Raw genomic sequence first — 27840 nt, 5'->3', positions numbered from 1 at the left:
CTGGAATGCAGTGGCCGGATCTCAGCTCACTGCAAGCTCCGCCTCCTGGGTTTACGCCATTCTCCTGCCTCAGCCTCCCGAGTAGCTGGGACTACAGGCGCCCGCCACCTTGCCCGGCTAGTTTTTTGTATTTTTTAGTAGAGACGGAGTTTCACCAAGTTAGCCAGGGTGGTCTCGATCTCCTGACCTCGTGATCCACCCATCTCGGCCTCCCAAAGTGCTGGGATTACAGGCTTGAGCCACCGCGCCCAGCTGAGGATAAATTTTTAAAGGGAATGCTTTTCTCTGAAGAAAAAAATGGCCAAGATGCAAAGTTGAAATTATAACCAAACTGCCCTAAATCAAAAATGAATGAATAATTTATTTCACTGTAAAGTGTATCATATCAAGTAAATCTGGTATAAGACTCCAAGCCCTTTCACAAGTGCAGGAGCAATTAACTGGGCTAAAAGTAGTGATGAGACTATTCTTATCTTCTTATCTAAGAGAAATCTGTGACTTTCAGATTCTTCAATATTCATTGTCTCTATCGACCATCTCTTTCCAATTTATCTAGCACTTAAAGCAAAACACTAAAATACAGACATCTGCACATCAGTCAAATGTAACACCAAACGGTTAGATAACTACACATATAAATCTTGCTTTACATAAAGATCAGGTACAGAGCTTGGATTTATATAAGCAATAAGTTAAAGTTGGTGATTTACAAACAGGCTTCCTTTAAATAAGATTTATCCTGGTGTATTTAATTCAATTCTATTTACAAACAAAAAAAGCACAATATTCAGACTTCTCAGCAATAGGTTCTGTATAAAATGAAGTATAAATTGGTTACACTTCAAAACTTAAGCCTTTGTTTGAGGTAGAATAAACAAACATATCAAAATATACTTTGTAAGGGGAATTTTAATTAATATACTTTTACGTTATCATTAATCTTTTACAATTCTTAGTTTTCATATTAGGATTAACTGTACTTTGCAAACACTTAGTGACAAAAAAAGAGATGTTTTATAACACAGGTGAATAATGTGCTTGTTTCTTCTATCCATTAAACTATTCTCATTTGTGAAAGCAGAGTTACCTATGTTTTTCTGTTTCTCTTTTCAAATGTGGATGTGAGTGGAGAAAATTGTCCTTAGTATGCTTCCATCTTCAAATTAGGTTCCCCCTGTTTTCTGATGAGCAGTGAGCTTTTTCAAGTCAAACTAAGTCTCCAGCCTTTTATTCAAAAGTAATATTTCAAAGTTCAGAGATAATGGATAGTGAAAAACACATTAGGTATGTTCTTTCCAGACTGCACTCCCCAGTGTGGCTGTAGCACAAGGAAGAATCTCATGGCTCATGTCCTTTACCTTCTGCCTGACGAAGTTTAAGCACTTCTATTTTAGGTATCCTGGGACAAGGGGATTTTTGCAGTATTTGATATTTGTTTGAGCCTAATTTTCAAACTACAATTTAATTTTCATATTTAAAAGTTATCTTCAAGGTTTTATAGGTGTTGTTAATATTTTTAAGAATTATAATCCAAAGATCTTTTAGAAATGCAGTGTAGTCATAAAAGTAGTCAATGTTTTGATAACTCATAGTTGTTTTTCTTGTTTTTGAAGCAGATTGAACAAGTTAAAACTGTGTCCAGTAACACTGCTTAGTCTTACAGTAGTAAATTCAAAGACAGTACCTGTTGGCCAGTCTGCTCCTACTGACTTACTGCTTTCTACATTTTGGAAAACTCATAAATGCTACAAGCCATACCAAAAGTATAAGCAGATTTTGTGATATGCAGAATTTGAAATTTTAATAAGTCAGAATTGCAAATTTGTCCACTGTGCAGAATGATCAATTTATAAAATATGGTAAATTGAACTTTAAAAAATGTTGACCAAGTGTTCTTAATTAAAATGTTAATATATTTTAGGTCTCTCATTTGAATGGATATCCATCATTACTCAGCAAATGCCTGAATTTACTACTGGTATTAGCAAAACTTGAACATTTATAATCCTGTAGAGATGACCAGTGTTTCCTTGATAAAGTTTTCATATCAGTTCTCTCTGACTGTTTTAAAGGGTTCTGTGCAACATTTTTAGCTCTGATATTTAAGAAACAGATTATTATATCCTTTAGCAACTTGACAAAGTGATTGATGGCACACACTTCTCCATCAAAGAGATGCTTATTCAAATCTACAAAAAGATAAATATGCCCAGAAAGCTCACATAATATTTTCTGTTGAAGATACAATTCCCTTTGTTTAGGAACTAGTTCAAAAATTGCCATTCTTGAATGGGTTCTTACAACTCGCTCACAAATATTTATGACCCGACACAGACCTTCTGAAGGAAAATGCAAACCATTCTTCTTTTTAACAAATAATAGTGACCCAATTTTAGAGGCTTTGAGATCCGATGCATACAGTGCAGTGATGCAGTCCTCACAAGTTAAAAGAGCTGATAACTTGTTTGCAACATAACCAGCATAACAGATGAGATTTCGCCTATGATCTGACAGGTCTAATAATGCCTCACTTAGTGAACAATTAGACCAGTCTTGACAAATACCCTCTTCGTGAAAGAGAGTCTTTGTAACGCTGACACCATACTGACGTTGAACTGTCCAAAGTGCCAAGTCTTTCCTTCGAGCAATTGAAATGTCAAAGATGCTTACTTTGCTTAGAAAAACTTCATCTTGAAATTTGTATCTGGTCTCCAAATTATGGTAAGCTTTCTGGAATGCTATGCAGGTAGGGCTAGAACTTGTTACTAATACCTGCCTAAGCATATTTAGAAATAATTCCAGATGATCGTGACTGAATTTGTAAGTCAGAAGATAAGGAAAAGGCATGACCTTTGGGAAAACATAATTTTGGTAGAGCCATTTTAAGCTCTCAGCATTGAGCAAAAATCCCAGGAATCCTAGTTTTTGCTTACCCTTAATTATTTGATTATTGCTAGTGTCAGATAATGTAACAAAAATAGTCTTGGCTTCAATTAACACGTGGTTTATTTTACCGTAAGTTTCAGGCAACAGAGGCCCTTTAAGTCCCTTTCCATAACAGTTCCTACTGTTAAAGATGTCAAATAGATTGTTAATTAAACGTAAAAAATGGATGGTACCAATACAGTTTTGAAAAGGTGGCAGGTCTAAGGATAGCAAATATTCTAATGCACTGGCTACACTCTCACTAAAGAGTTGGGCGGCACAATTCACTTTCAGTACATGATTTTTCAAATTTGCAAGTGTACTTGGTATTCTTTCCATATTTGATAATTCCTGTTCCTCCAGTGCCACTAACTCCACAAGGTGCTGCCAATGTGCTATGCCATTAATAAACTGAATGCTTTGAAAATTCTGAAATGCATTTCTTATTAATCTTAGCAAGTGGCAAGAGTCAAAGAAGTATGCAATCTGTTGACTAGACGATGAAGGATGCTGAAATGTACATTTCATGTCGTCTCCATCAATATGTATCCCCAATGCTTTTGCCATCTGAACACTATGTGCTGTGGCATCAGATGTAACAGCCAGAACTGTGATTCCTATGTCACTCAGTTTACCAATAGTCAGACGAAGCAGCTGAGCTTGCAGATATCCAGATGCTCTGTTAACAAAAAAATAACCAAGAGGTGTTCTCCAATGGCCAAAAATACCCACTGCCATTAACAAAACAGTTTCTGAAGCAAGTGGCGTTTCATCAGCATCAAGTTTTCCAAGACCAAAGTCCATAAACCCCTGCAAACTGTGACTGCTAGGATCCCAGTGAAGCTGTTGCTTGAGAGGTATACTTTTTATTAACAATGAACAGTATTGATAGAGCTGATCTCCATTCTCTACTCTTCGTTGAAGAAAAGAAAAAATGTTGCTGTTGAAACCTGGACTGGGTTGGCATTTGGATAACCACCTAGAATATATAAAAAGTGAAAAACAGAAAACTTAAAGAGAAATAAAAAGATAAATGGGAAAATGCCTTAAGCAGTACTAAAGTAGTCTCCTATCCCTGTAGAAATAAAGCCAAGTATATAAGCGGCCAAACTCTATAAATATTTTCAATGGTAAATTCGTTACAATAAAATAGTAAGATAAGAGAAACTTAGAAACACAAAGTAGTATTTTAAGATGCAAATATACAACATATTTTTAATTCCTCATTTATTCTTTAAAAAGTAAATAACCAGTTTGTTCTAACTGATCTTTTTATATTATAAATCATAAACAAGTCTTACCTGTAAATTCACTGAAATGAGAAAATTGCTGAATGTGAAGGAACCTTTGAAAACATCTAGTACCTCTACCTCATTTTACAGATTAGGAAACTGGGACAGAGGGAGAGGTTAAGCGACTTGGCCCATAATGTACTGTTAGTTATGAATGAATGTGAAACCTGGCTTTCCTGATGCCCAGGGGTTTAGTGCATTTCTCACTCTTTACAGCCTCAAAATTACACCCTTAAAGGCATATAACAAGTGTGCATCTGCACCCCTATACAACCTACCTGCGCTACTGTTCTTTCATAGTATCCCTGCTCTTCTCAGACTGCTAAGTATTTTCTTCCTATTATGGTGTCTATCTTTGGAATTCTTCTTACTTCTAGTTTACTCTAACTTGTTATAGACCAGGAAAGAAAACAGCCACATTTAATAATTGTCTAAAACTAAAGGGATTCTGAGGCAGAGACTAGGATGTTCACCTGTAACTAACATATACTTTTGTAACTCAAATGTCTGTTAAGTTAAATTTCTGATTTTCTGGCTATATTCTAAGGCAACCAAGGCTTCTTCTTGGACAGCTGACCTCTACTTAATTGTGAGTTTAATGTTCTTCCCTAAGTATTTTGGGATAGGGCTTTTCAAATATTTTAAGTGTCACCTAGGAGTTTCATAAACAAAATTCACCTTTAGTACATACTATGAACTTTCACATATATGAAATATATATACTACACACACACACACACACACACACACACACACACAGAATTGACTTCTGAACTAAATGGCATGGGTACACTTATACCTGAATTTTTTTTTTTCAAACAAATGCATGGAGAGAAAATACAGTATTAATAGGATGCAAAACTTGCGTATACGGCCAGCCAACTTTTCATACACATAAGTACTGCAGGACTGTCTACAGGACTTGTGTATGCATGGATTTTGGTATACGGGCACAAGTGGGGGGTGTCCTAGAACCAATCCCCCCACATATACCAAAGGATGACTGTAATAGTTTAAATATATATATGTGTGTTTATATATACTTAAATGGCAATTATGACCCACTAATTTCATGATCCATTAATAGGTTTAAAAAACACACTTATAGGCCAGGCATGGTGGCTCATGCCTATAATCTCAGCACTTTGGGAGGCTGAGGCAGGCAGATCACCTGAGGTCAGGAGTTTGAGACCAGCCTGGCCAACATGCTTAAACTTCATCTCTACTAAAAATACAAAAATTAGCTGGGCATGGTGGTGCACACCTGTAATCCCAGCTACTCAGGAGGCTGAGGCAGGAGAAGTGCTTGAACCTGGGAGGTAGAGGTTGCAGTAAGCCGAGATTGCGCCACTGCACCCCAGCCTAGGTGACAGAGCAAAACTGTCTCAGAACAAAACAAAACAAAACAACATACTTACAGGATGGCAAAAGACATACCTTGACTATAAGTAGGTTATAATCTATTCAGAAGACAAAAGTATCTGTTGTTCGTATATTAAAATGGGCAAACCAGAAATAAGGCCACACACTTATGACAATCTGATCTTCTACAAAGCTGACAAAAACAAGCAAAAGGGAAAAGACTCCCTATTCAATAAATGGTGCTGGGGTAACTGGCCAGCCATACGCATCAGACTGAAGCTGGACCCTTAGAAACCACATACAAAAATTAACTCATGATGGATTAAAGACTTACATGTAAAACTCAAAACTATAAAAACCCTGGAAGGCAACTGAGGCAATATCATCCTGGATATAGGAACAGTAAAAGATTTCATGACAAAGACACCAAAACAATCATAACAAAAGCAAAAATTGACAGGTGGGATCTAATTAAGCTAAAGAGCTTCTGCACAGCAAAAGAAAATGTCAACAGTAAACAGACATCCTACAAAATGGGAGAAAATATTTGCAAACTGTGCATCTGACAAAAGTCTAATATCCAGCATCTATAAGGAACTTAAACAAATTTACAAGAGAAAAACAAGCCCATTAAAAAGTGGGCAAAGGATATGAACAGACACTTTTCAAGACATACATGGCACCAACAAGCATATGAAAAAAGGCTCAACATCACCGATCGTTAGAGAAATGCAAATCAAAACCACAATGAGACACTATCCTACACCAGTCAGAATGGCTATTATTAAAAAGTCAACAAATAACAGATGCTGGCAAGATTGCAGAGAAATGGGAAAACTTACTTATACACTGTTGGTGAGAGTGTAAATTAATTCAATTATTGTGGAAAGTGATTCCTCAAAGGGTTAAAAGCAGAACGATGATTTGATCCAGCAATCCCATTACTGGTTATATACCCAGAGGAATATAAATTATTCTACCATAAAGACACACACATGCAAATTTTCATTGCAGCACTATTCACAATAGCAAAGACATGGAATCAACCTGAATCTCCATCAATGACACACTGAATAAACAAAAAGTAGTACATACATACCATGGAATACTATGTAGCCATAAAAAAGAATGAGATCATGTCTTTTGCAGCAACATGGATGGAGCTAAAGGCTATTATCCTCAGCAAACTAACACAGGAACAGAAAACCAAATACTGCATGTTCTCACTTATAAGTGGGAGCTAAATGATGGAAACTTGGCTGGGCACAGTGGCTCACGCCTGTAATCCCAGCATTTTGGGAGGCCGAGGGAGGCAGATGACCTGATATCAGGAGTTTGAGGCCAGCCTGGCCAATATGGTGAAACCCCATCTCTACTAAAAATACATAAATTAGCCAGGCTCAGTGGTGTGTGCCTATAATCCCAGCTACTTGGTAGGCTGAGGCAGGAGAATCACTTGAACCCGGGAGGTGGAGGTTGCAGTGAGCGAAGATCATACCACTACACTCCAGTCTGGGCAACAGAGTGAAACTCTGTCTCAAAAAAAAAAAAAAAGATAAGAACTCATACTCAAGGAGGAAAACAACAGACACTGGGGTCTACTCGAGGCTGGAGGTTGGGATGAAATAATCTGTACAACAAACCCCTGTGGCATGAGTTTACCTATGTAACAAACCTTCACATGTACCCCTGAACCTAAAATTAAAAGATAAAAAAAAAAAGGAAAAAATAGTAAGACAATGACTAAGCAATATAGCAGTGCTACAGCACACTAGAATGTTGACAACTCTTTGCAAGTATGTCACCGAATTTTAATTGTTTAGTTTATTTCTTTTACATTAGGATTCTCAAATAAGCACCAAAGATGCTAACTGTGTTGCATATGTGGTACATACATAACAAAGCACTTAATGTCCCTATGTAATTTTATTTTAAATGGGTTAGGGTTAAAAAAACAACCAACTTATGTTCTGCTGAGTTTGATTTTTAAATGGAAATCTCAATGGTATCTGAATATCTACAGCTACTAAAACAATGTCATGAACATGAAGCAGAATGGTATGTGGATTTGTTGATTTATTTTTTAAAGTTTTTACAAGAAAGAGTAGGCATACCCAAACCAAGTTCATGAGTTAGAACGGTAAGGAAGTAAGGAAGGAAACAATTTCTCCTTTAAATCTCTTTTCTTCTCTGAAAATAAAACAATTTTCTTCTGATCATAAAAAAAGACATTCTTTTTAAAAAAACTAAACACAAAAAGTATAAAGAAGAAAGTAAAAGTTACTGTTAATGTCTTTGTGTATACATACCTAGATATAATTTTCAAAATTGTATACTGAAACTATTTTTCACTTAATGGTAAGTAATGTTTCACATATTTTTATGCGCCCTTAAATATCAATCTACAGCAACATTTTAAATGTGTACACAGTATATACCACAGTATAGTTAAATGAAAAATAATTTAACCAACTCAAATCAAAGGACATCTTGATAATTTCAAATTTTAGATAATAGTACCACAATGTGTATGTGTATGCATGTGCACCCATACACATATACATATTTATGTCATTTGTGTAATTCCTAGGAATAACATACCGAGGTAAACTTACTTATATTTTAATAAGAAATTAAAGACAAAGTTTGGATTTCAGCTGCACATAAGTTGGTGGGTCAGTTTAAAATTCATATTCCCAAATTGTCCTTGCAAAAGTTCAAACCAATTTTAATTTATACTCTCATCAACATGATATTTTAAATTAACAAACCAATATCTAATAACTTAGTTATGGAATGATTATAGGGAGTCACTTGTGTGGCCTAAAATTCTGCCTGGGAAAAATATAGTCCTAGAGATCTACAGTGCTAAGTGTTTTTCTGTTAAGACTTTTAGCTACTCCCACTGTTGTTACTTTTGATTCTCTCACAGCAGGTAATCTATAGAGGGAGTTGGTTTATTAAATTGCAGTGAATATAAACCAAAAATTAGAAACAGAGGAAATATAAATAAGAAGCAACTGTGCCAGCATTTTCTATCTATGACCAAGATCACACTAAACATATCACTATTATAACAAGGAAAGTTGAGGATATTAAGACTTAGTTTCAAAGGATTTGTGAAAATAAATTACCTTAAAAGACCGCAAACACTGAAAATTATAAAAAAACACAGCTTTGGGAAAGTTTTGGACATAAAGAATCCAGGGAGAACTGAAAAAGGATCCAACATCAGTAAACAGAAAATTAGAGAAGTATCTGATGTAGCTAAGACTAGAGAAAGATATATGACAATCAGAAATTCATGAGGCACCCTATCTAACCAAACCAAGGGTTTTAAAAAAATTTAAGTCTAGTTTGGTCTGTCATCGTCCAATTCTTAACCATCTAATTGTTTCTCCATCATTATGGAGGGAAAGACAACAGTTTTAACCACAAATCTGGTACTGCATTTTTCTAGTTACTTACTTTTCCTGTCGGTGACTGGTCACATATTCTCCTTTCTTTCCAAATCTAATGCCTTCCTCCTCAATTCTCAGTTAATAACTTTCATTGAGAAAACAGAAGCAATGCAATAAAAACTCATTTTCCTGCTGAGTGTGGTGTTGCATGTCTATAGTTCGAGCTACTCTGGGATTGCTTAAGCCCGGAAGTTCAAGGCCAGTCTGGGCAACACAGTGAGACCCCATCTTTTTCTTTTTCTTTTTGAGACGGAATCTCACTCTGTCACCCAGGCTGGAGTGCAGTGGTGCGATCTCAGCTCACTGCAAGCTTCGTCTCCTGGGTTCACGTCATCCTCCTGCCTCAGAATCCCGAGTATCTGGGACTACAGGCGCCCGCCACCATGCCTGGCTAATTTTTTTGTATTTTTTTAGTAGAGACGGGGTTTCACCGTGTTAGCCAGGATGGTCTCGATCTCCTGACCTCGTGATCCGCCCGCCTCAGCCTCCCAAAGTGCTGGAATTACAGGTGTGAGCCACCGCGCCCAGCCAAGAACCCATCTTTTTAAAAGACAAAACTCATTTTCCTACTACCAAATCTGTTAACCTATTGTATCTGTACTTCTGCTTTTCTTCCTGTTTCAATGGATGAACTGTCCCAAAACCTTAAGGTCACATTTCCTTCCACAGTGGTGTTGGATATCATCCTCCTGCAATTATCATTTCTCTTATACGTCACGAATTTTCTTTTCTCTCTTGGATTATTCCCATAAACATGCAAACATGCTGGAACATCTGTCATCTCAACAAACACCCTCCCCTCAATGCATGTTCCTTTCTACCCACAGACCCATTTCTTTGCTCTCCTTCATAGCAAAACTCCATGGAAGAGTCCACAATCATTTTCTCTGCTTCTTCACTTTTAGTCTCTCTTAATCCCACTCCAGCCAGGTTTACCTCTCCACCAGTCTACTGTAACTGCTTTTGTCATGGTCACCAATGACCTTCATCTTGCAAAATCCAATGGTCAATTCTCTGTCCTCATCTTACCTGATCTCCCAGCAGCATTTGACATAGTGGACTACTCCCTCCTTGAAATACTTTCTACACTTGGCTTCCAGGCCATCACAATCTCCTGGTTTTCCTCCTGCCTCACTGGCCGCTCCTGATCAATAAATATTTATTGAATAAATGAATATTAAATATAATGATTATAAAGATCTAATACTTAAGATAACTGTGTTAAAAACAGATCACTTTTTATATGGGAAAATAAATGGAAATGTATATACCATTAATATTAGAATCTTATATTAATATAATATAATCTTACATTAATATAAGAAAATAAACGGAAGCTCTATATACCATTAATATAACAGAACACTATATGGCCACTAAAACAAAATTTTATTGGTAGGTAAATAGTTTTTTGTTTTTTTTTAACTCGGAGGATATACACAAAACTGCTAATTGTAGTTATCTTGTGGGATTAGGGGAAGGGAAGTACTGTGTTTCTCACTTTCTGGTATTTATGTACTTATATATGGTTTGAATGTTTTATAACAAACATGTATTACCATCATACTAAACAATATACCTTACTTATACGCAAAGTACCTAAAGAAATGAGCAACTGTTTGAATACTGGAATTATAAATCTAAATATATATATAATGTTACAGCAAAGGTCACAAAATGCCAAATGACATGAAGAGAGAAAAGATAAATGTGAGCTGGAATTACCAGGAAGATTTAATCTAGGAGTTGATGCAGAACTACGGGAAATGAAGAAAACCATGAAAAAGATGAGAAGTTACATGAAATATCTTATATAAACCACAGTGAAATATCATTAAGTAACACTTTAAAACCAGTGTAGAAGAGATTAAAAAGGTATACGCTTCTCAACACAAAGAAAAGATAGATGTTTGGATTTATAAATGATGGATATTTTAATTACCCTGATTTGATCATTACAAATTATATAAATGTATCAAAATATCACATGTACCCCCAGAATATGTACAGCTATCAATCAGAAAACAAAAAAACCAAAAAGGTATAGGAGGAGAAATTAACATAGCACCTATAAAACTCTCTTGCTTAGCAAAAAGTGAACATTTATAAATAAGTATAATATCTAGCCTGAATGGTAAAATCATACTATAAAAGAGTAAAGCTTTATATACAAATGTTCATCTAAATATATGAAAAAACAATTATAACCCCAAAATGGAAACAATAGAAATGTCCAATAGCTGGAGAACGCCAGAGTTAGGTAGGGTAGGACTACCATGTATCATGCAACTATTAAAACTTGTCTATAAAGAGTTCAAAATAATGTTATAGATAAAAGGCATACATAATAAAGTGATAAAAGGCTGGTTGGAAATTTATTTACAAAAGATCATAACTATGTAAACATTAGTAAATCTAAGTGCACACACACACAGACAGGAAGGAAATACTCTAAAGGTTAACAGTAATTGTTTATATATACATACTGTATATATATATACAGTATGAGATATACTGTATTATATATAATATATATAGTATGGCATATACTGTATATATAAAATATATATATTTTATATGTTATATATTACATATATATTATATATAATATATATATAATGTATGGGAACAATAAATTTTTCGTCTTCTAAATTTTTTTAGAAGAGCAGCCCACTCTGAAGGTCAATTATTTTTAAATCTTTTATTAGTAGTATTATTGTAATAGTGTGTATACAGGAAAATCTACAATTTTTAAAAAAGGAATCTGGGCTGGGCACAGTGGCTCATGTCTGTAATCCCAGCACTTTGGGAGGCTGAGGTGGGTGGATCATGAGATCAGGAGTTCGAGATCAGCCTGGCCAACATGATGAAATCCCACCTCTACTAAAAATATAAAAATTAGCTGGGCATGGTGGATGCCTGCAATCCCAGCTACTCGGGAGGCTGAGGCAGAAGAATGGGTTGAACCTGGGAGACTGAGACTGCAGTGAGCCAAGATCTTGCACCAGTGCACTCTAGCCTGAGCAACAGAGCAAGACTCCATCTCAAAAAAAAAAAGAATCTGTAAAACTAGGCTGGGCATGGTGACTCATGCCTGTAATCCCAGCACTTTGGGAGGCCAAGGCAGGTAGATCACTTGAGACCAGGGATTCGAGATCAGCCTGGCCAACAAAGTGAAACCCCATCTCTAGTAAAAATACAAAATAGTAGTTGGGTGTGGTGGCACATGCCTGCAATCCCAACTACTCAGTAGGAGGCTGAGGCATGAGAATTGCTTGAACTTGGGAGGCAAGGTTGCAGTGAACTGAGATCATGCCACTGTGCTGCATGCAACCTGGGCGACAGAGCAAGACTCAGTCTCAAAAATAAAAAAAGGAATCTGTAAAACTACTGGTAAAAGCAGTAAAAATTAAGAATTCAGTATTAAATTTATAAGACATTACTAAAAAATCATTGTTAACTACTCCACACGAAGAGAATTATAAATATATCTATCCATTTTGATCACAAATCCTAAAAAATTATTTATCAAAATCTGTTCCCTGGACAACCTACATTGGCATCAACTGCAGTGTTTATGAAAAATGCAGATTTTTTTTGTGCTTTGCCTAAGACCAATGGCGATCAATCCAGAACTGTTCTAGATTTTCCAGGATAGTCAGATATTAAACTACTGAAGTATACTGAAATTCCAGTATTTCAGGATTCAAATTTTATCCACCCAGAGTGTCTGGGAGATGCAAAAAGCTTGTCACACTGTGTGTCTTCATTTTGTCAGTGAAAATATTGCTGTTGTGATAACAGGCAAATACCACCTAGAAGTTTTTGAAAAACAGAAAATGGGCTAATAATGGGAGTCCATTTTTTCATTAGTCCATGTTTTCTTTTTTTTAATGGGAGTATGAGTACTAATAGCCTTAATAAGTAAAATGCGATAAAAGAATAATATGGTTTAACATCTAAAGAGTAATTCACATGTAATCAACAAGATGTGGTGACAAGAAAGACACTTTTAAAAAATAAAGTAATTCACTTACGTTCTGAGGATGGAAGAATGAGGCAGCTTAAGAATCTTTCTTACATAATCATAGACTTTGCTACTGCACAAGTACAGTGTACATGCAAATTGTTTCATTTCTGTGGTGTACTCATCTGTTTCTCTCCAATTATATAACTCCCACTTAAAATCTGTTAAAACAAATTTTTTTATTCTTTGTGATGAACAGTAAAATTTTCAGGTACAGATTATAGCATTTGGATGTAAAATGCACTGGGCATCAAAATTCAAATACAAATATAGATGCATTTTAATTAAGTCTATTCAGAGGTTAATATCCACGTAGGCCCCTTGACCAATTTATTCAATTCATCCGGAATCATTTCACTAGAAGGAAAAAAATTTTTCAACTTGAATTATGTTTTACTATTCAGTGGCAGCCTGAGTGGAGAGATTTTTAGAGGAACAGGAAAGAAAATAAAATGAGGACATTTATTTATTTTATTTTGTTCCCTGATTAGTATTTATGTGAGGGTGAAAATTAGATATGAAAAACATTTCTGGGGATAGGGTACTATTCAGACTGAACAGACCATCTTGCCTAATATCGAGAAAGAAAAAAAAATTCTTTTCCTGGTGGGGATTCCTATTTATGACCTCTAGTCCCCTCTTGGAAAAACATAAAATATTCTCCTCCTTTGGAGATACCCACTCTTTTCTAAAAACAGGACACGTTTCTCTTTTCCTAGAATGTAATCCAAATCTCTGCTGCTTTCATCAAAGAGTAAGTTGGCAATTTTTATTTTGCCCTTTTTCAAATATCTTAGTTCACAAAGAGGACTAGGTAGCCTTTCCGTGGGTTTACAGGTCTACTCTATAGAATATTTTAGAAAAAAATGTGGAGATACACAATTTCCAAGCTCAAAGAAATTCTGCAAACTAGTACAACTCCACTGCAAAAAAACTTTGATAAAATTATGTAGCAGTTAAAACTGTTTATAATGAATTTGCAGTAGCAAATGGGTAAGAGCTACTATAAAAAGTGAAAAGTGCAGAACAGAAAATGGTATAAACCATATGGTCTCATCTCTGGGTAGTGGGATTACACATTATTTTAATTACTTAAATATTTCTTTGCTTTCCTATAATAAATGTTACTTTTACAACTGGAAAACCATAAGATACAAAAGAATTTTGGTGATTTTCTTTCTTCTTGCTTAAGCTGAGACTTTCACTTCCCAACTAAAAGCATGTTTTCATAGGCAAGAACAAAATAAATATTTAATAGTATTTCAGAAAAACAGCTATTTTTGTAAATACTACAGGTTACCAAGGGGAAATACCTGAAAATTGAGCACGTAGCAGACACTCTGTTTCTTCAGAAAGTAGTTTCTCTTCTACAAGTGCATCAATTAATCGTAAACCCTTTCTCTTCTTGATCATCCTGTAGTTCTTTACGGAGATAAGTCTTTTTTTGGACACTTGTAACATTTGTTGCACCTCAGCCAGTTTCTCTGCACCTATCATCAAAGGTGTCTTTAAACTATAGTTATGGTCCTCAGTGGCAACTTCTTGAGAATTATCTGGAAGAGGTTGTTTTAGGATTTTCTGTCTTGCTTTACCTTTAAGATGTACACCTTGAGGAATCTATGACAGACATATAAAATTAAAGTAATTTTAGAAATAATCACACAGAAGAGTATCTATAAAAATACCCTAGGTACAAAGCACTAATCTGGTTGCTGTGGAGAGTTAGTTAGGAAAGAAAAGGTCAAAATCTCTGAATGTTTTAATGTATAGTTTATAGGGTAATATAAACAGTTTTTGGTTTGTTTTTTTTTTTTTGCACTACACAGAAATATTAATGTGATGTTGAAAGTTTCTGAAATAAAATAACTAGAGAAAAGTGGTAGTAAACTGGGACGGCTTCATGGAAGTGAGTTTTAAGCAGTTCTTAGAAGGTACAATAACATGGTTAATGAAGGTGACAGAGAAGTTATTTGTGCAAAAAGGAAGGCATAGTGGACAGAGCATGGCTTTGGAATTAAGACTGACCTGGGTTTGAATCTTAGCTCCCTCAATTAGCTGTCACATAAGCCCTACAATCCCTTGTGTCCTCATCTGTAAAATGTGGATAATAATACAAGGTTGTTTCGAGGATACAATATAAGAATTTATGTAGATCTCCTAGTACAATGCCTGGACCATTGTAGCTCTCAATAATGGCAGCCATTATTGATTTTACACAAAAGTATGAAAGCAGGCAAATGTATCACATATATAGTAAGTATATACGGTTTGAAAAGAGAATTCAAGGCAGTTAAAAATGTACAAATCAGTTAACAGTAAGCTCTTGGAACTTGGTGAGTTTGAATTTGACACCAACTAAATACTTCCGAATAGGGGAATGAGATAAACCAATACTGAAAGAAGGAGACTCTGATGATTAAGAGGAAAGTAAGGCAAGTGTGAGGATAGAACAGGTGACTATCACAGACTGTGCAGAAAGTGAAAGCCCATGTGTCAGAGTTGTGGTTAAGGGGTAAAAGGATAAAATAAAACCAGTCATAGGAAACAGAAGAATATCATACCAATACTGGTGACTCACTCATAGAAAGTTTCATTATTTCCCATAGACTTCCTGTATCAATGTTAATAATTAGGTATATTTTTGATCAAGATAAATAACATTATTAGGAGGAACCAAAAAACATAGATAATTTCAAAGAACTTTGACAGCTGTCTCATAATTTTAAAAAGTCTGTATTCTAAGGCTATTTATATCTACCAGTTGATTTTTGCAATTGGTTAGTAACCTTTATATATATCTAGACAAATGATTTGCATTTATATAGTTTTTTAAAAGCTCCAGAACAAATGCTAATATATATAGATTTTTTTTTTTTAAATTTTCAAAGCATTTAAAATCTATTACTGGATTTAAGACTTGGGATTTTTTTCTGTCTGCAAATTCTAGCTATAACAGGGGCTATCTTGATTTTTAAAAGCTCTGTAAATTTTCATTTTGTTGACTTACACCTACATTTAAGTACCTTGTATAGAGAAACAGAAGGCACAGCTCCTTTTTTCAGCTTTCTTCTTATGCCATATGACTCAAAGTCACTTTCTTGAAAATGTTTGGAACACAGTATAGCACCTGGTCCTGGAATCCAAATCTTTTTGCTTCTGGGGTCCACACGATTAACAGCCCTGATCCATTTTGAGCGCTGTATGGTATCAGTTGGAAATCTATGGCAATCAGATTAAAGTTCCATTAACATGAAAACATTATAGTAATACTGCAGTAGTATTTATTATATAAACCCATTTATTATTTTACTGCTTTATAGAAACATAAAGCCGAGTGAATTAAAAGTTTACTTAGTTTGTTTTTCAAAGTTCTTTGATTTTTTTAATCCACAAGTTCAATATCTGATCGTCTGTGTCAATCATAGAGGGGCAATTCTCATATTAAAAATCCTACTGTATTTTGTCTTCACTTCCTACACTTAACAGAATCTGCTCAAATTTAAATGGTTAAAGAATATATGACTCTTTTCCTTTCCCGTGGTGATTTTAAACTATTTGGTACTCCTTTTAAGAAGTGGAGCCTGGCCGGGCGCAGCGGCTCATGCCTGTAATCCCAGCACTTTGGGAGGCTGAGGCGGAAGGATCAGAGGTCAGGAGTTCAAGACCAGCCTGGACAACATGGTGAAACCCCGTCTCTACTAAACATACAAAAAATTAGCCGGGCGTGGTGGCGGGTGCCTGTAATCCCAGCTACTGGGAAGGCTGAGGCAGGAGAATCTCTTGAATCCAGAGGTGGAGGTTGCAGTGAGCTGAGATCGCACCATTGCACCCCAATATGGGCAACAAGAGTGAAACTCCGTCACAAAAAAAAGGTGGAGCCTAATTCGCCTCCCCGTGAGTGAGTATGGGCTAGAGTTAGTGATTTGCTAAGGAATGGAAAAAGAACATGTGACAGTAAGTGACCACAGACTATGTCATAAAGGAACAAGTTTTCCTCCTTGCTCCCTGTAGAGAATGGTTTGCTCTGGGGTAAGGTATCTGGCATGTTATAAGCAGTCCTGTGGAGAAAACTAGTTGGTGAGCAACTGAGGCCTCCAGTCAAAGGCCATGTTGAGTTAGTCTTTTTGAAAGCAGGTGACTTCAGCCTTCAGATGACTGCAATCTTATGAGATACCATAACATCCAGCTACACTCCTGAATTCCTGACCCTTAGAAATGTGTGAGATAATGTTTATAGTGAATTTTGAGGTAACTTGTTACGCAGCAGTAGAAAACAAGACAAGTATATTTACTATATTCAACTTTTTCATGTTTAAAGGCACTACTTTTTGCTAGCCCTGATTATAAAAATTACCTTGCATTTATTTATTTTTCAATCCAAGCCAAATTATATTTAGAAACTTGTCGGCTAGGCGTGGTGGCTCACGCCTGTAATCCCAACACATTGGGAGGCTGAGGCGGGCGGATCAGCGGGCGGATCACTTGAGGTAAGGAGTTCAAGACCAGCCTGGCCAACATGGTGAAACCCTGTCTCTAATAAAAACACAAAAATTAGCTGGGCATGGTGGCTCACACCTGTAATCCCAGCTACTAGGGAGGCTGAAGCAGGAGAATCGCTTGAATCTGGGAGGCAGAGGTTGCGGTGAGCCAAGATCGCGCCACTACACTTCAGCCTGGGCAACAGCAAGACTCCATCTCAAAAAAAAAAAAAAAACCAAAAAAAACACAAGAAACTTGTGAAATTAACACAATAAAAACCACAAAACTACTCTTTCTGCCCCCTCTTCTTTGACTTATTTTAGAGACAGATTTATAGGTAACTATGCTTTTTGTGCATTTTAATTTAGATTTTAAGGTACATAGTTACCAGAACTGAGATTGGTATAAATTTTATTTCTCAGTTAATTGCTACAAAAATATAGCAGTATGGTAAAACATAATTCTGAGATACTCTCTCAATCACCTTGAGAAAGAACACTGACTTGGAAAACCTGTTTTTAAGCTTTATAGCTTTAAAAGATCAGAACACTGACCTTTTTTACCAGCTATATGGTATTAGACACATCTCTCAATCTTAGAACTTCCTCATGGGGCTGTAGTAAGAGTGTATGAGGCTACGAATGTATTCAAAATCACTTTGTAAACTCTAAAGTACTATCCAAAGTTTGCGCTTTCCTAGGAACAACTAATTCCATTTCTGGGATTACAATTTTATTGTTCCAGGAAGATGATGATACTTGATCAAGGGAAAATGAACAGGGAATTCTTTTTCCAATAAGGTTGGAGCAAATCTATCTTTTTTCACTGAGTTATTTTTTAACTCATGGAACATATTTGCAAGGGAGCTTTTCCACAGATTTGGTATAGTCTCTAAATATGCAAGCAACCCTCAAAAGTTGGCTGGTCCAACAACTTCTATTACTAGCGTGGTCCTCTGATGCAAAGCTTCCCAACTGGTATGCCTAGTGAGTACAGCTGTTGATATTGGCCTGGGACACCTGAGTAGTTACTTCAAGGCAGCCCCAAAGAGTGCTGCAAGTTTGCCCCCAAAGTATTGAACAATTATTTCCTATGCGTAAAATGCTATGAAAAAGGCTGGGGCTGGGCAGCGTGGCTCATGCCTGTAATCCCAGCCCAGAAGTTGGAGACCAACCTGGGCAACACACTGAGACCTCTTCTCTACCAAAAAAAAAAAAATAGCCGGGGTGGTGGCCTGTGCCTGTAGTCTCATGAGGCTGAGGTGGAAGGATCACTTGAGCCTGGGAGATAGAGGTTGCGCTGAGCTGTGATACTGCCACTGCTCTCCAGCCTGGGCAACAGTGAGACCCTGTCTCCAAAAAAAGGAAAAACAAAAAAAAAGAAGAAGAAAAAGGTTGGGAAATATTGTAGTCTAACTAGCATAATTAGTTTTGAGTTCTGGAAAAAATTAAATTGGTAATAATACCATTTTTAAAGCATTTACCTTATGCTCTACGTATGCTATAAAGTCTTACGTTTGGGTTTTACAAAACTCTACAAGGCAGGTTTTTATTCCTCTTACAGAAGAAGAAACCAAGACCCAGAGCTAAGTACAGAGATCAGTAAATAATCAATTAAAATTGGAATTCATGTCTCCCTAGTTTAAAGCTACCTCTATCACAAGAAAAATCCCAAATCAATTATCGTCTCACATACAGAATGAATTGGTTCACACTGTTAACAATTTAGGTGGAGGGATCAGCCTTATTTAAAACATAAAAAAAAAAAAAAAAAAATCAATGAATTTGATACACAGCCTACCATACATAATCCAAACTCCTTAACCTGGCATTTAAATTTTTTAAATGACTTGTCTCTCAGGTACTTTCCCATTCCTCTATATTTGCACTTTCTATCCTTTACATTTTCCCATGCCATTCCTAACTACCCTCTTCCTAAACCCATTTTCCAACCATAAAGTTCTTTTTGATCGTTCCATAAATCTGCTCCTTTTGTCTGGGATGATCTCTTTTACCCACTTTTCTACTTGCCGGTACACTCTGAATACTGATTTGAATGACCTATAGCAGTCTGAACCATGGATAAGTTCAGATAAGACTGGTCTGAAATTCTTCCCCATTGTCGAGCCAAATGAAACTTCCCCATGATCAAATCCAACCAGAATCGGACCGGCCTTGTAGAGCTCGGCTAATAGCACTTAAGAACTTTCAATGTCTGCCAGTACAGGAGAAAACTGATCTGTACTCGTGCTCAGGAACACGCCACACACTTCAACCGTTGTGCCAAACTGCCTTCCCTTCCGGCCTCCTCACTTTAAATAATAAGACCATCCAATTAATGGAGGACTCCTTTCGCGTAACTCTCGCTACAGCGGTAAGCGGTGCGAGACCCGGCTACAAAGAGGTCAACACTGAGCGAGGAGAGAGAACCTCAATTCTCACAGTGCCCCAACGCCGCTCCCACGCCCCGACGCTGCGCACGTCACGTCGCGTCACATCCACGGCACGACCCACAGTGCGGCCCGGCCCCGCCCCACGCCGCGCTACGGCCCGCCGGGCCCCGCAGGGAGTTCGAAGGCTCCGAGGCTGCTCCCATACGCACTGGTGGAAGGAGAGGCCGCGCTCCCGGCTGAGCACGGTGTCACGGGTGCTGCAGCCCACTGCGGAGCAACTTCGGGTCATCTTCTTGTTACGTGGGGCCCCACCTTCGGGGTTCCCGCGACAGCATGAATCACGACCACTTTAGCTCCGCCCGTTGACTGCGGCTACGACCTTTATTTGTCAGGAAAGGCGGGCTTTAGAGGCGCGGGACTTCCACACTTCCTCTCCGAAGGCCCTGCGCCGGTACCGTAGCCAATCACAGGCCACGTTATGTCGCAGCAGCCAATCGGAAGGGCCTGAGCCTGAAGACGTGCACTTGACCGCTCCTCCTTCCGCGTTGGAGGCCCAATAGTGGGTTGTGCTGCCACAGGTTCATTTTCCTTCTGTTTTCACCCATTCTGGCACAATCCGCCGCCATCGTCGTTCTTTGTGAGACCGAGCCTGAAAATGCGAAGCAGAGAGGCAGGACCAAAATTGAGGCGAATCCGGGAACCTGCCAATGGGTCTCCGGATGCGTTCTCTGAAACTGGAGGATATCGGGAGGAAAGGGTATGGAAAAGAGATAAAACACGGTGCCCTAGGTATGTTGAAGACAGAGTCGGGCCCAAAATACATGATTTACTGAGATGCGTGTCGTGTTCTTGCGCTTTATCTTGTAGCTCTCCGATGCGGAGATAATGCGGAAACTCTTGGCATGGTTGGCTGTAGGTACCTGATACGGGAGGAGCGGGAGTCAAATAGGATACGCCGACTTTTAATTCGAGGAACCCTTTTCTGAAACACTGCCACAATGAAGGACATAAGGTAAGGTTCTTGGGGCTCATCAGTAGTAATAGGGGCAGGGGACAAGGGGCAATTAAGTGGTTTTGGTTGGGAATGAGGCGTTATGGATAGCTTTCAGGAGAAAAAGCTTAGAACAATGTCTTAGTTATAAGCCCTTATGTTTGAGGAAGAGATTTCAATTTGCTTAGAAGGAAACAGGCAGCGTGTTTTTGTCTCTGAAGAGATCCTTAGCATACAGAAAACAGAAGGGTTTGCAACTTTTCCGTTTCTTTGTATAGCACACAAAAATAATTCCAAATATCCAGGCCTAACAAGATTGCTTCTTTTTCCCCTTTGTGTTTACTTTGTCCTGATTACAGCCGAAAAGACACATATTAAGGTATTATTTATTCACACCAGTTTTCCACTAAAATATGTTTATGTCTTCTTTGGATGGAATTAATAGCTTTTGGTTATGGTTCCTTAAAAGTCACATGGCCTAAGGATAGTCAAGGAACTTTGGAAAAATTTGTCCCTGGGGGATGTGCAGGGAAAATACTTTTTGGCTGTAAGATGTGTGCAGAGAGTAGGAACTGGATTTAAATACTGTAAGTTGGTTGGGCTGTTAGAGCCTTTTCCTACTCAACCAATTAAGACCTGAATGAGGCTGAATAAAAATACATTGTTTTTAGCTGTCTTTAAGGGAAAAATCAGTTGCCTTGTATTTTTGTAACAGTTTTATTCAGATATAATTCTCATACCATACAACTAACTGGTTTAAACTGTTCAATTCAGTGGGTTTTAGGATATGCACAGAATTGTGCAATAGTCACAATCAATCTTGGAACATTTTCATCACTCCAAAAAGAAACCTCATTTTTTTTTTTTTTTTTTTTGAGACATAGTTTTTCTCCGTCATCCAGGCTGGAGTGCAGTTGTGCGATCTTGGCTCACTGCAAGCTTCGCCTCCCAGGTTCACGCCATTCTCCTGCCTCAGCCTCCCAAGTAGCTGGGACTACAGGCGCCCGCGACCACACCCGGCTAATTTTTTGTGTTCTTAGTAGAGACGGTTTTCACCATGTTAGCCAGGATGGTCTCGATCTCCTGACCTCGTGATCCACCTGCCTCGGCCTCCCAAAGTGCTGGGATTACAGACGTGAGCCACCGCGCCTGTCCGAAACCTCATTCTTATTAGCAGTACCTCCAAATATTCCCCCACCCCGCTTCAGCAACCACTAATTTACTTTGTGTGCCCATGCCTGCTCTGTACACTTCATGTAAATGGAATTATAAACTAATATATGGTCCTTGTGATTGGCTTCTTTCACTTGGAATGTTTTCAGAGTTCATCCATCTTATAGCACGTATCAGTACTTTATTTTTTATTGCTGAATCGTATTCCATTTTATGGATGTAGCAGATTTTGTTTATCTGTTCATCAGTTGGAGGGCATTTGGGTTTTTCCTTTTTTTTTTTTTTTTTTTCCACCTTTCTTTTTTTTTTTTTTTTTTTTTTTTTTTTTTTCCAGTAGAGATGAGGTCTGTACAAGTTTTTGTGTGGACAAATGTTTTCATTTTCCTGATTACACACCTAAGAGTGAAACTGGTGAGTCATAAGGTAACTAACTGTGTTTAACTTCTTGAGGAAGTGCCAGATTATTTTCCCTAGTGGCTGCAACATTTTACATTCCCACCAGCAGTGGATGAGGCTGTCAGTTTCTCCACATTTGTGGTGTGAAGTGACTGTCTCATCGTGGTGTTTACCTTTTCTTAAGAACTCAAAATTTGTTTGCAGATACAGGCCTTCACTTGCCATTTTCTTAAGGTAGAGTTGAAAAGTACTGCTGCCAGTTCATCATCTGAAATGAGGGCTGTTTTCTTTCCTGTTTAATTGGATTGTAACTATTTGCCTTTCCTAAAGTTGAAACAGTGTGCTTCCACATTATTCTGACAACATGCCTTTATTATATTCAAATCAGTTTCTGAAAACTGCTTTTATTAGAACAGATTTACTTAAATGAAGGCAATAGCCGCAAGGGGTTACTGCTGTAGATATTTACTTCTGGATAGGAAATAAGTAATCCTATCTTTACATTTGTTTATAACTTATATATGCTTTTTTTGTTGTTGTGATTGTTTATTTTATTGTTGATATTGAAGTTCTCAATTTGATCCTTTGGTTATATCGTTGCTTCTTCTAGTAACTTCATATCCAGTGATTAAACCTTTTCACTGCTGTTCACATAATGAACTGTTGTGATTATTGAATATTAAATGAGGATATGTAAGCTGTATTAAAGATAGTGTTATTTGCAAAGGCATTGACTATTGCACAAAAAATTTTAAAAGAAAATATCTCTTTCCAGGAGTCATGCTCAGAGATGTCAAGAAAAGATACATGGGTCTTGGAAGATAATTACTCAAAATATGCAGGGGAAGGTAGTATATTTTTCTATTCTAAATGTGTTAAGTATTCCTGGAACTATAGCAGTGAGTTGGAAATGGAAGATTGTCCAAGTAAAAAACATTTATAAAGGATTTGATGAAATCTAATTACCTATTTTATGGTATAGAATCTTATTAATTGTCCACTTGGAAAGAATAATAAATTATGTATTGGCCCATTACTATGGGCCACACATTATGCTGAGCTTTTTATTATTTTATCTTATTTTTTTGAGATGGGGTCTCACTCTGTCACCCAGGCTGGAGTGCAGTGGCACAATCTCAGCTCACTGCAACCTCTGTCTTCCAGGCTCAAACAATCTTCCCACCTCAGCTTCCTAAGTAGCTGGGACCATAGGCATGTACCACTACACCTGGCTAATTTTTTTTGTATTTTTGGTAGAGACAGGGTTTTGCCGTGTTGCCCAGGCTGCTAAGCTTTTTATATAGAGTACATAGAAAGAGTTGGTTTTCTTAAACACTGTTTATTTCTTATAATAGCTATGAAAGCAGATACAGACTTCTTGCTTTCTAGGGTTGGTATCTTGCTTGTTGAGCACCTACCCCTTTTGTCTTGCCAAATTTTTCATTGTTTGAGTTCTGTCTTTTGTTTCAGAAAGCCATGGAGTTTTGAAATTATTGTTAAATCATTATTTGTTACATAATTATTTCTACTTCTAGAATCTCATGCTAACTTGGAAGTGTCTTCTCAGCATCAAGCCTGATATGGAGGGGCAGCTACACCCTAATGTACTCCAAAACTAGTTATGCTTTGTTTTATACGTAATGCTTCTATTATTAGACAAGTGGTTTCCAACTATTAGAAGCAGTGCTAAGACTTAAAGGAAAAGGGGGAGTGTTTTTTCTTCTAACAGAACTTTTGAGCAGTGATGAAAGTAAAACAAGAAGACTCAAAAGATTACAAATCTTGGCATGAATTAGTATTCTGCCAATTAGAAACATTCTGATTGCCTGACAAGGTCTATTGCTGATGTGGAGTAGAAGCCTGTGGGAGGTCGGGGTGGAAGCAGCAAAAGGGAAAGACAAGCAAGTAGTAAAATGTATTCATCACAGTGGATAAAAATCCACTTTGGGGGAAAAAGTCAAACTCCTTTAATGGTGCTGTACATCTGTACCTTTACTCCATCCTATCGCAAATATTTGTATAACTGCACAGAAGAAATTGGACAATATTCGTTGAAATAGTCATAGAAAGTTCAACTTTCCAAGTTAGTACCACCCCAAGGAAAATTATATGAGTAGGGATACTTAATTTCTAGCCATACTCTAGTTCTAATCAGCTTCTCTAATGTGCCACCACACCTGGCTAATTTTTTGTACTTTTGGTAGAGAAGGGGTTTTGCCATGTTGCCCAGGCTGGTAAGATTTTTATATATAGTATAAAGAGTTGGTTTTCTTGGCCAGGCATGGTGGCTCACACCTGTAATCCCAGTACTTTGGGAGGCTAAGGCAGGTGGATCACCTGAGCTCAGGAGTTCAAGACCAGCCTGGCCAACATGGCGAAACACCATCTCTACTAAAAATACAAAAATTAGCCAGGCGTGGTGGCATGTACCTGTAACCCCAGCTACTTGGGAGGCCAAGGCAGGAGAATCACTTGAACCCAGGAGGTGGAAGTTGCAGTGGGCCAAGATTTGCCACTGTACTCCAGCCTGGGTAACAGAGCACGACTCCGTCTCAAAAAAGAAAGAGTTGGTTTTCTTAAACAATATTTATTTCTCTTAATAACCCAATGAAAGTAGATACAGACTTCTTGCTTTTTAGGGTTGGTATCTCACTTGTTGAACACCTACTCTTTTGTCAGATGCATAGCAGGTTAACAAAGTCAATAAAGTGATATACTTGACATTGTTCTGAGTTTTTTTTCCCAATTATAGTAAAATTGGAGGTCTTAACTGTTCTACATTAGATAAATATACACATTTGTTTTAAAGAGCTAAGCAATGAGAATCTTATGAGTAGAGCTGAAGTTCAAGAAATAAATGTCCAATGATTAAACTTTTTCCACTGCTGTTCACATCATGATTTGTTGTGATTAATGTATGTGGATGAGGACATAAAAAAAAAAGAAAATGGTGAGGCTTGTATATATTGTGTTTCTGCACAATGAGTTCCTTTGAATGTTTTTCGTTTTAGGAATAAAATTGAAGGGTGTTTTTCTTAGAGAACATCATTTGTCATATTTATTTGATCAAGAAGTTGAAGATTTATGTAATAAGGTATGGGACTTACACATTTATTTTGATAAAAGAACACAAAAAAGGTCAGGTATGAGTAGAAAATTCACATTTATTTGAGTCTAACGTGGATACTGTACTCTGAATTAAAATTTTCTTTTTGTTACTCTTCCAGCTTTTAAAGATAATAAGTATTATTTCAAAATAGTATTTTTTAAATTAATAGATTCAATTCAGGAAAGGCATTGGAGGGGGTGGAGCTTTTAACTTTGACAGTCTCACTCTGTTGCCCAGGCTGGAGTGCAGTGGTGCAATCTCTGCTCACTGCAATCTCTGCCTCCTGGGTTTAAACAGTTATTGTGGCTCAGCTTCCAAAGTGGCTGAGATTAGAGGCGCATGCCACCATGCCCAGCTAATTTTTTTTATTAAATAGAGACCAGGTTTTGCCATGTTGGCCAGACTGGTCTCAAACTTCCAGCCTCAAGTGATCCGCCTACCTTGGCCTCCCAGAGTGCTGGGATTATAGTCATGAGCCACTGCACCTGGCTGTTGGTTATCTTTTCTTAGAAATAATGATGTAATCTTTTCAGCACCTGAATTCTTAAAGATCCAAGGTTTACAAATGACTCTTGGATATGCCAAGGATGACTATCCTATAACTTAAGGAAGTCAGGAACAGTAGAAAAGAAGGTGATAGGAAACTAGGAATCTTAAAACTAGTTCTGTCATTAATTAGGCTTGTTATTGTGGGTATTTCTCAAATTTAAGAAATATGAGGGGTCTTGAAAAAGTTCATGGAAAATGCATATCATGAAAAAACTGCATGGATTTCAAAATTTTTGGACCAAAATAAACTCCTACTAACTTGTTATAACATGTTTGAACAGGATCTAGTTTGAAGCACTAAGAAGAATAAGACATCAGTTTGAAAAGAGGCTCTGTCAGAGCAACACGAATTCTGCTAAAATTGAAGGAAGAACAAACATCAAATATATGTTGACACTTGGGTGGAAGAATGGTGAGCTAATTGATGCTTTATGAAAAGTTTATGGGGACAATGCTCCAAAGAAATCAGTTTACAAATGGATAACTCGTTTTAAGAAGGGATAAGGTAATGTTGAAGAAGAAGCCCACAGTGGCAGATCATCCACATCAGTTTGTGAGAAAAAAATTAGTTCATGGCATAATTGAAGAAAACCAACAGTTAACAGCAGAGACGACAGCCAACACCATAGACATCTCAGTTGGTTCACCTTACACAATTTTGACTGGAAAAGTTCAGCAAACTTTATACCTGATAGGTACCAAAACCACTGCACCCAGATCAACTACAGAGAACAGAACTTTCAATGGAAATTTTAAATAAGTGGGATCAGGATCGTGAAGCCTTTCATTGAAAAATTGTAACAGGAGATGAAACATGGTTTTACCAGCGCAATCCTGAAGACAAAACACAAAGCAATGTTACCAAGATAAGAAGTAGTTCAGTCAAAGCACAAGTGGACTGGTTGAGAACAAAGATCATGGCAACAGCTTTTGAATGCTCAAGGCATTTTGCTTGTTGACTTTCTGTAGGGCCAAAGAATGGTAACGTGCTTATCATGGGAGTATTTTGAGAAACTTAGCCAAAGCTTTAGCAGAAAAATGCCCGAGAAAGATCAGAGAGTTCTTCACCACAACAATGTTCCTACTCATCCCTCTCATCAAACAAGGGCAATTTTGCAAGAGTTTTGATGGGAAATCACTAGGCATCCACCCTACAGTCCTGGTTTGGCTCCTTCTGACTTTTTGTTTCCTAATCTTAAAAATTTTTTTAAGGGCAGTACATTTTTCTAAAGTTAATGTAAAAACACTGCATTGATGTGGGTAAATTCCCAGAACTCTCAGTTCTTTAGGGATGGACTAAATTTTATAGCTGGTATCATCACTTACAAAAGTGTCTTGAACCCTATAGAGCTAATGTTCAGAAATATCGTTTATATTTTTATCTTTTAATTCCATTTTTCTACAAACTTTTTGAAGTCTCCTTGAATATGTACCCTTTATAAAGGGGAAAAATTCTGTGACTAATGTTGACTTAATGCTGACTTAATTTTCTATTTTGTAAATATATACAAACATAAAAGTTGATACAAATTTTGTTCATAGCCCTTAACAAATTTGTGAAATAAATGCATTCAGAAACAAACTAAAACATTAATGAAATGGATGCTACTGTTTTACTGAGGTGTAAACATAGTACTGGCTGCTATGGAAACAGTTACATAAACAGTCATGTGCCTTGTGATGA

At 37.2% G+C, this 27840-nt stretch overlaps 1 protein-coding gene and 1 long non-coding RNA gene across 2 annotated transcripts; one reads left to right on the top strand and one right to left on the bottom strand.

Annotated features, from left to right (window-relative positions):
* Positions 1-596: 596 nt before the first annotated feature.
* Positions 597-20378, bottom strand: THAP9 (THAP domain containing 9). Its single transcript, XM_011985421.1, has 5 exons — positions 20148-20378; positions 16091-16286; positions 14381-14684; positions 13078-13228; positions 597-3904 (listed from the first exon to the last, which is right to left on the bottom strand). The coding sequence occupies exons 1-5, from the start codon at positions 20225-20227 to the stop codon at positions 1927-1929; spliced, it is 2709 nt and encodes a 902-aa protein (XP_011840811.1). The 5' UTR covers positions 20228-20378; the 3' UTR covers positions 597-1926.
* Positions 20067-27840, top strand: LOC105543469. The gene is made up of 4 exons (XR_001006623.1): positions 20067-20695; positions 20806-20950; positions 25510-25592; positions 26438-27840. It is a non-coding gene; the product is annotated as an uncharacterized LOC105543469 (long non-coding RNA).

This window comes from Mandrillus leucophaeus, unplaced genomic scaffold (genome assembly GCF_000951045.1).
Source record: "Mandrillus leucophaeus isolate KB7577 unplaced genomic scaffold, Mleu.le_1.0 Scaffold283, whole genome shotgun sequence".
Lineage (NCBI taxonomy): Eukaryota > Metazoa > Chordata > Mammalia > Primates > Cercopithecidae > Mandrillus > Mandrillus leucophaeus.
Note: the sequence above shows the minus strand (reverse complement) of the source record. Positions and strands in the feature narration are given on the sequence as shown.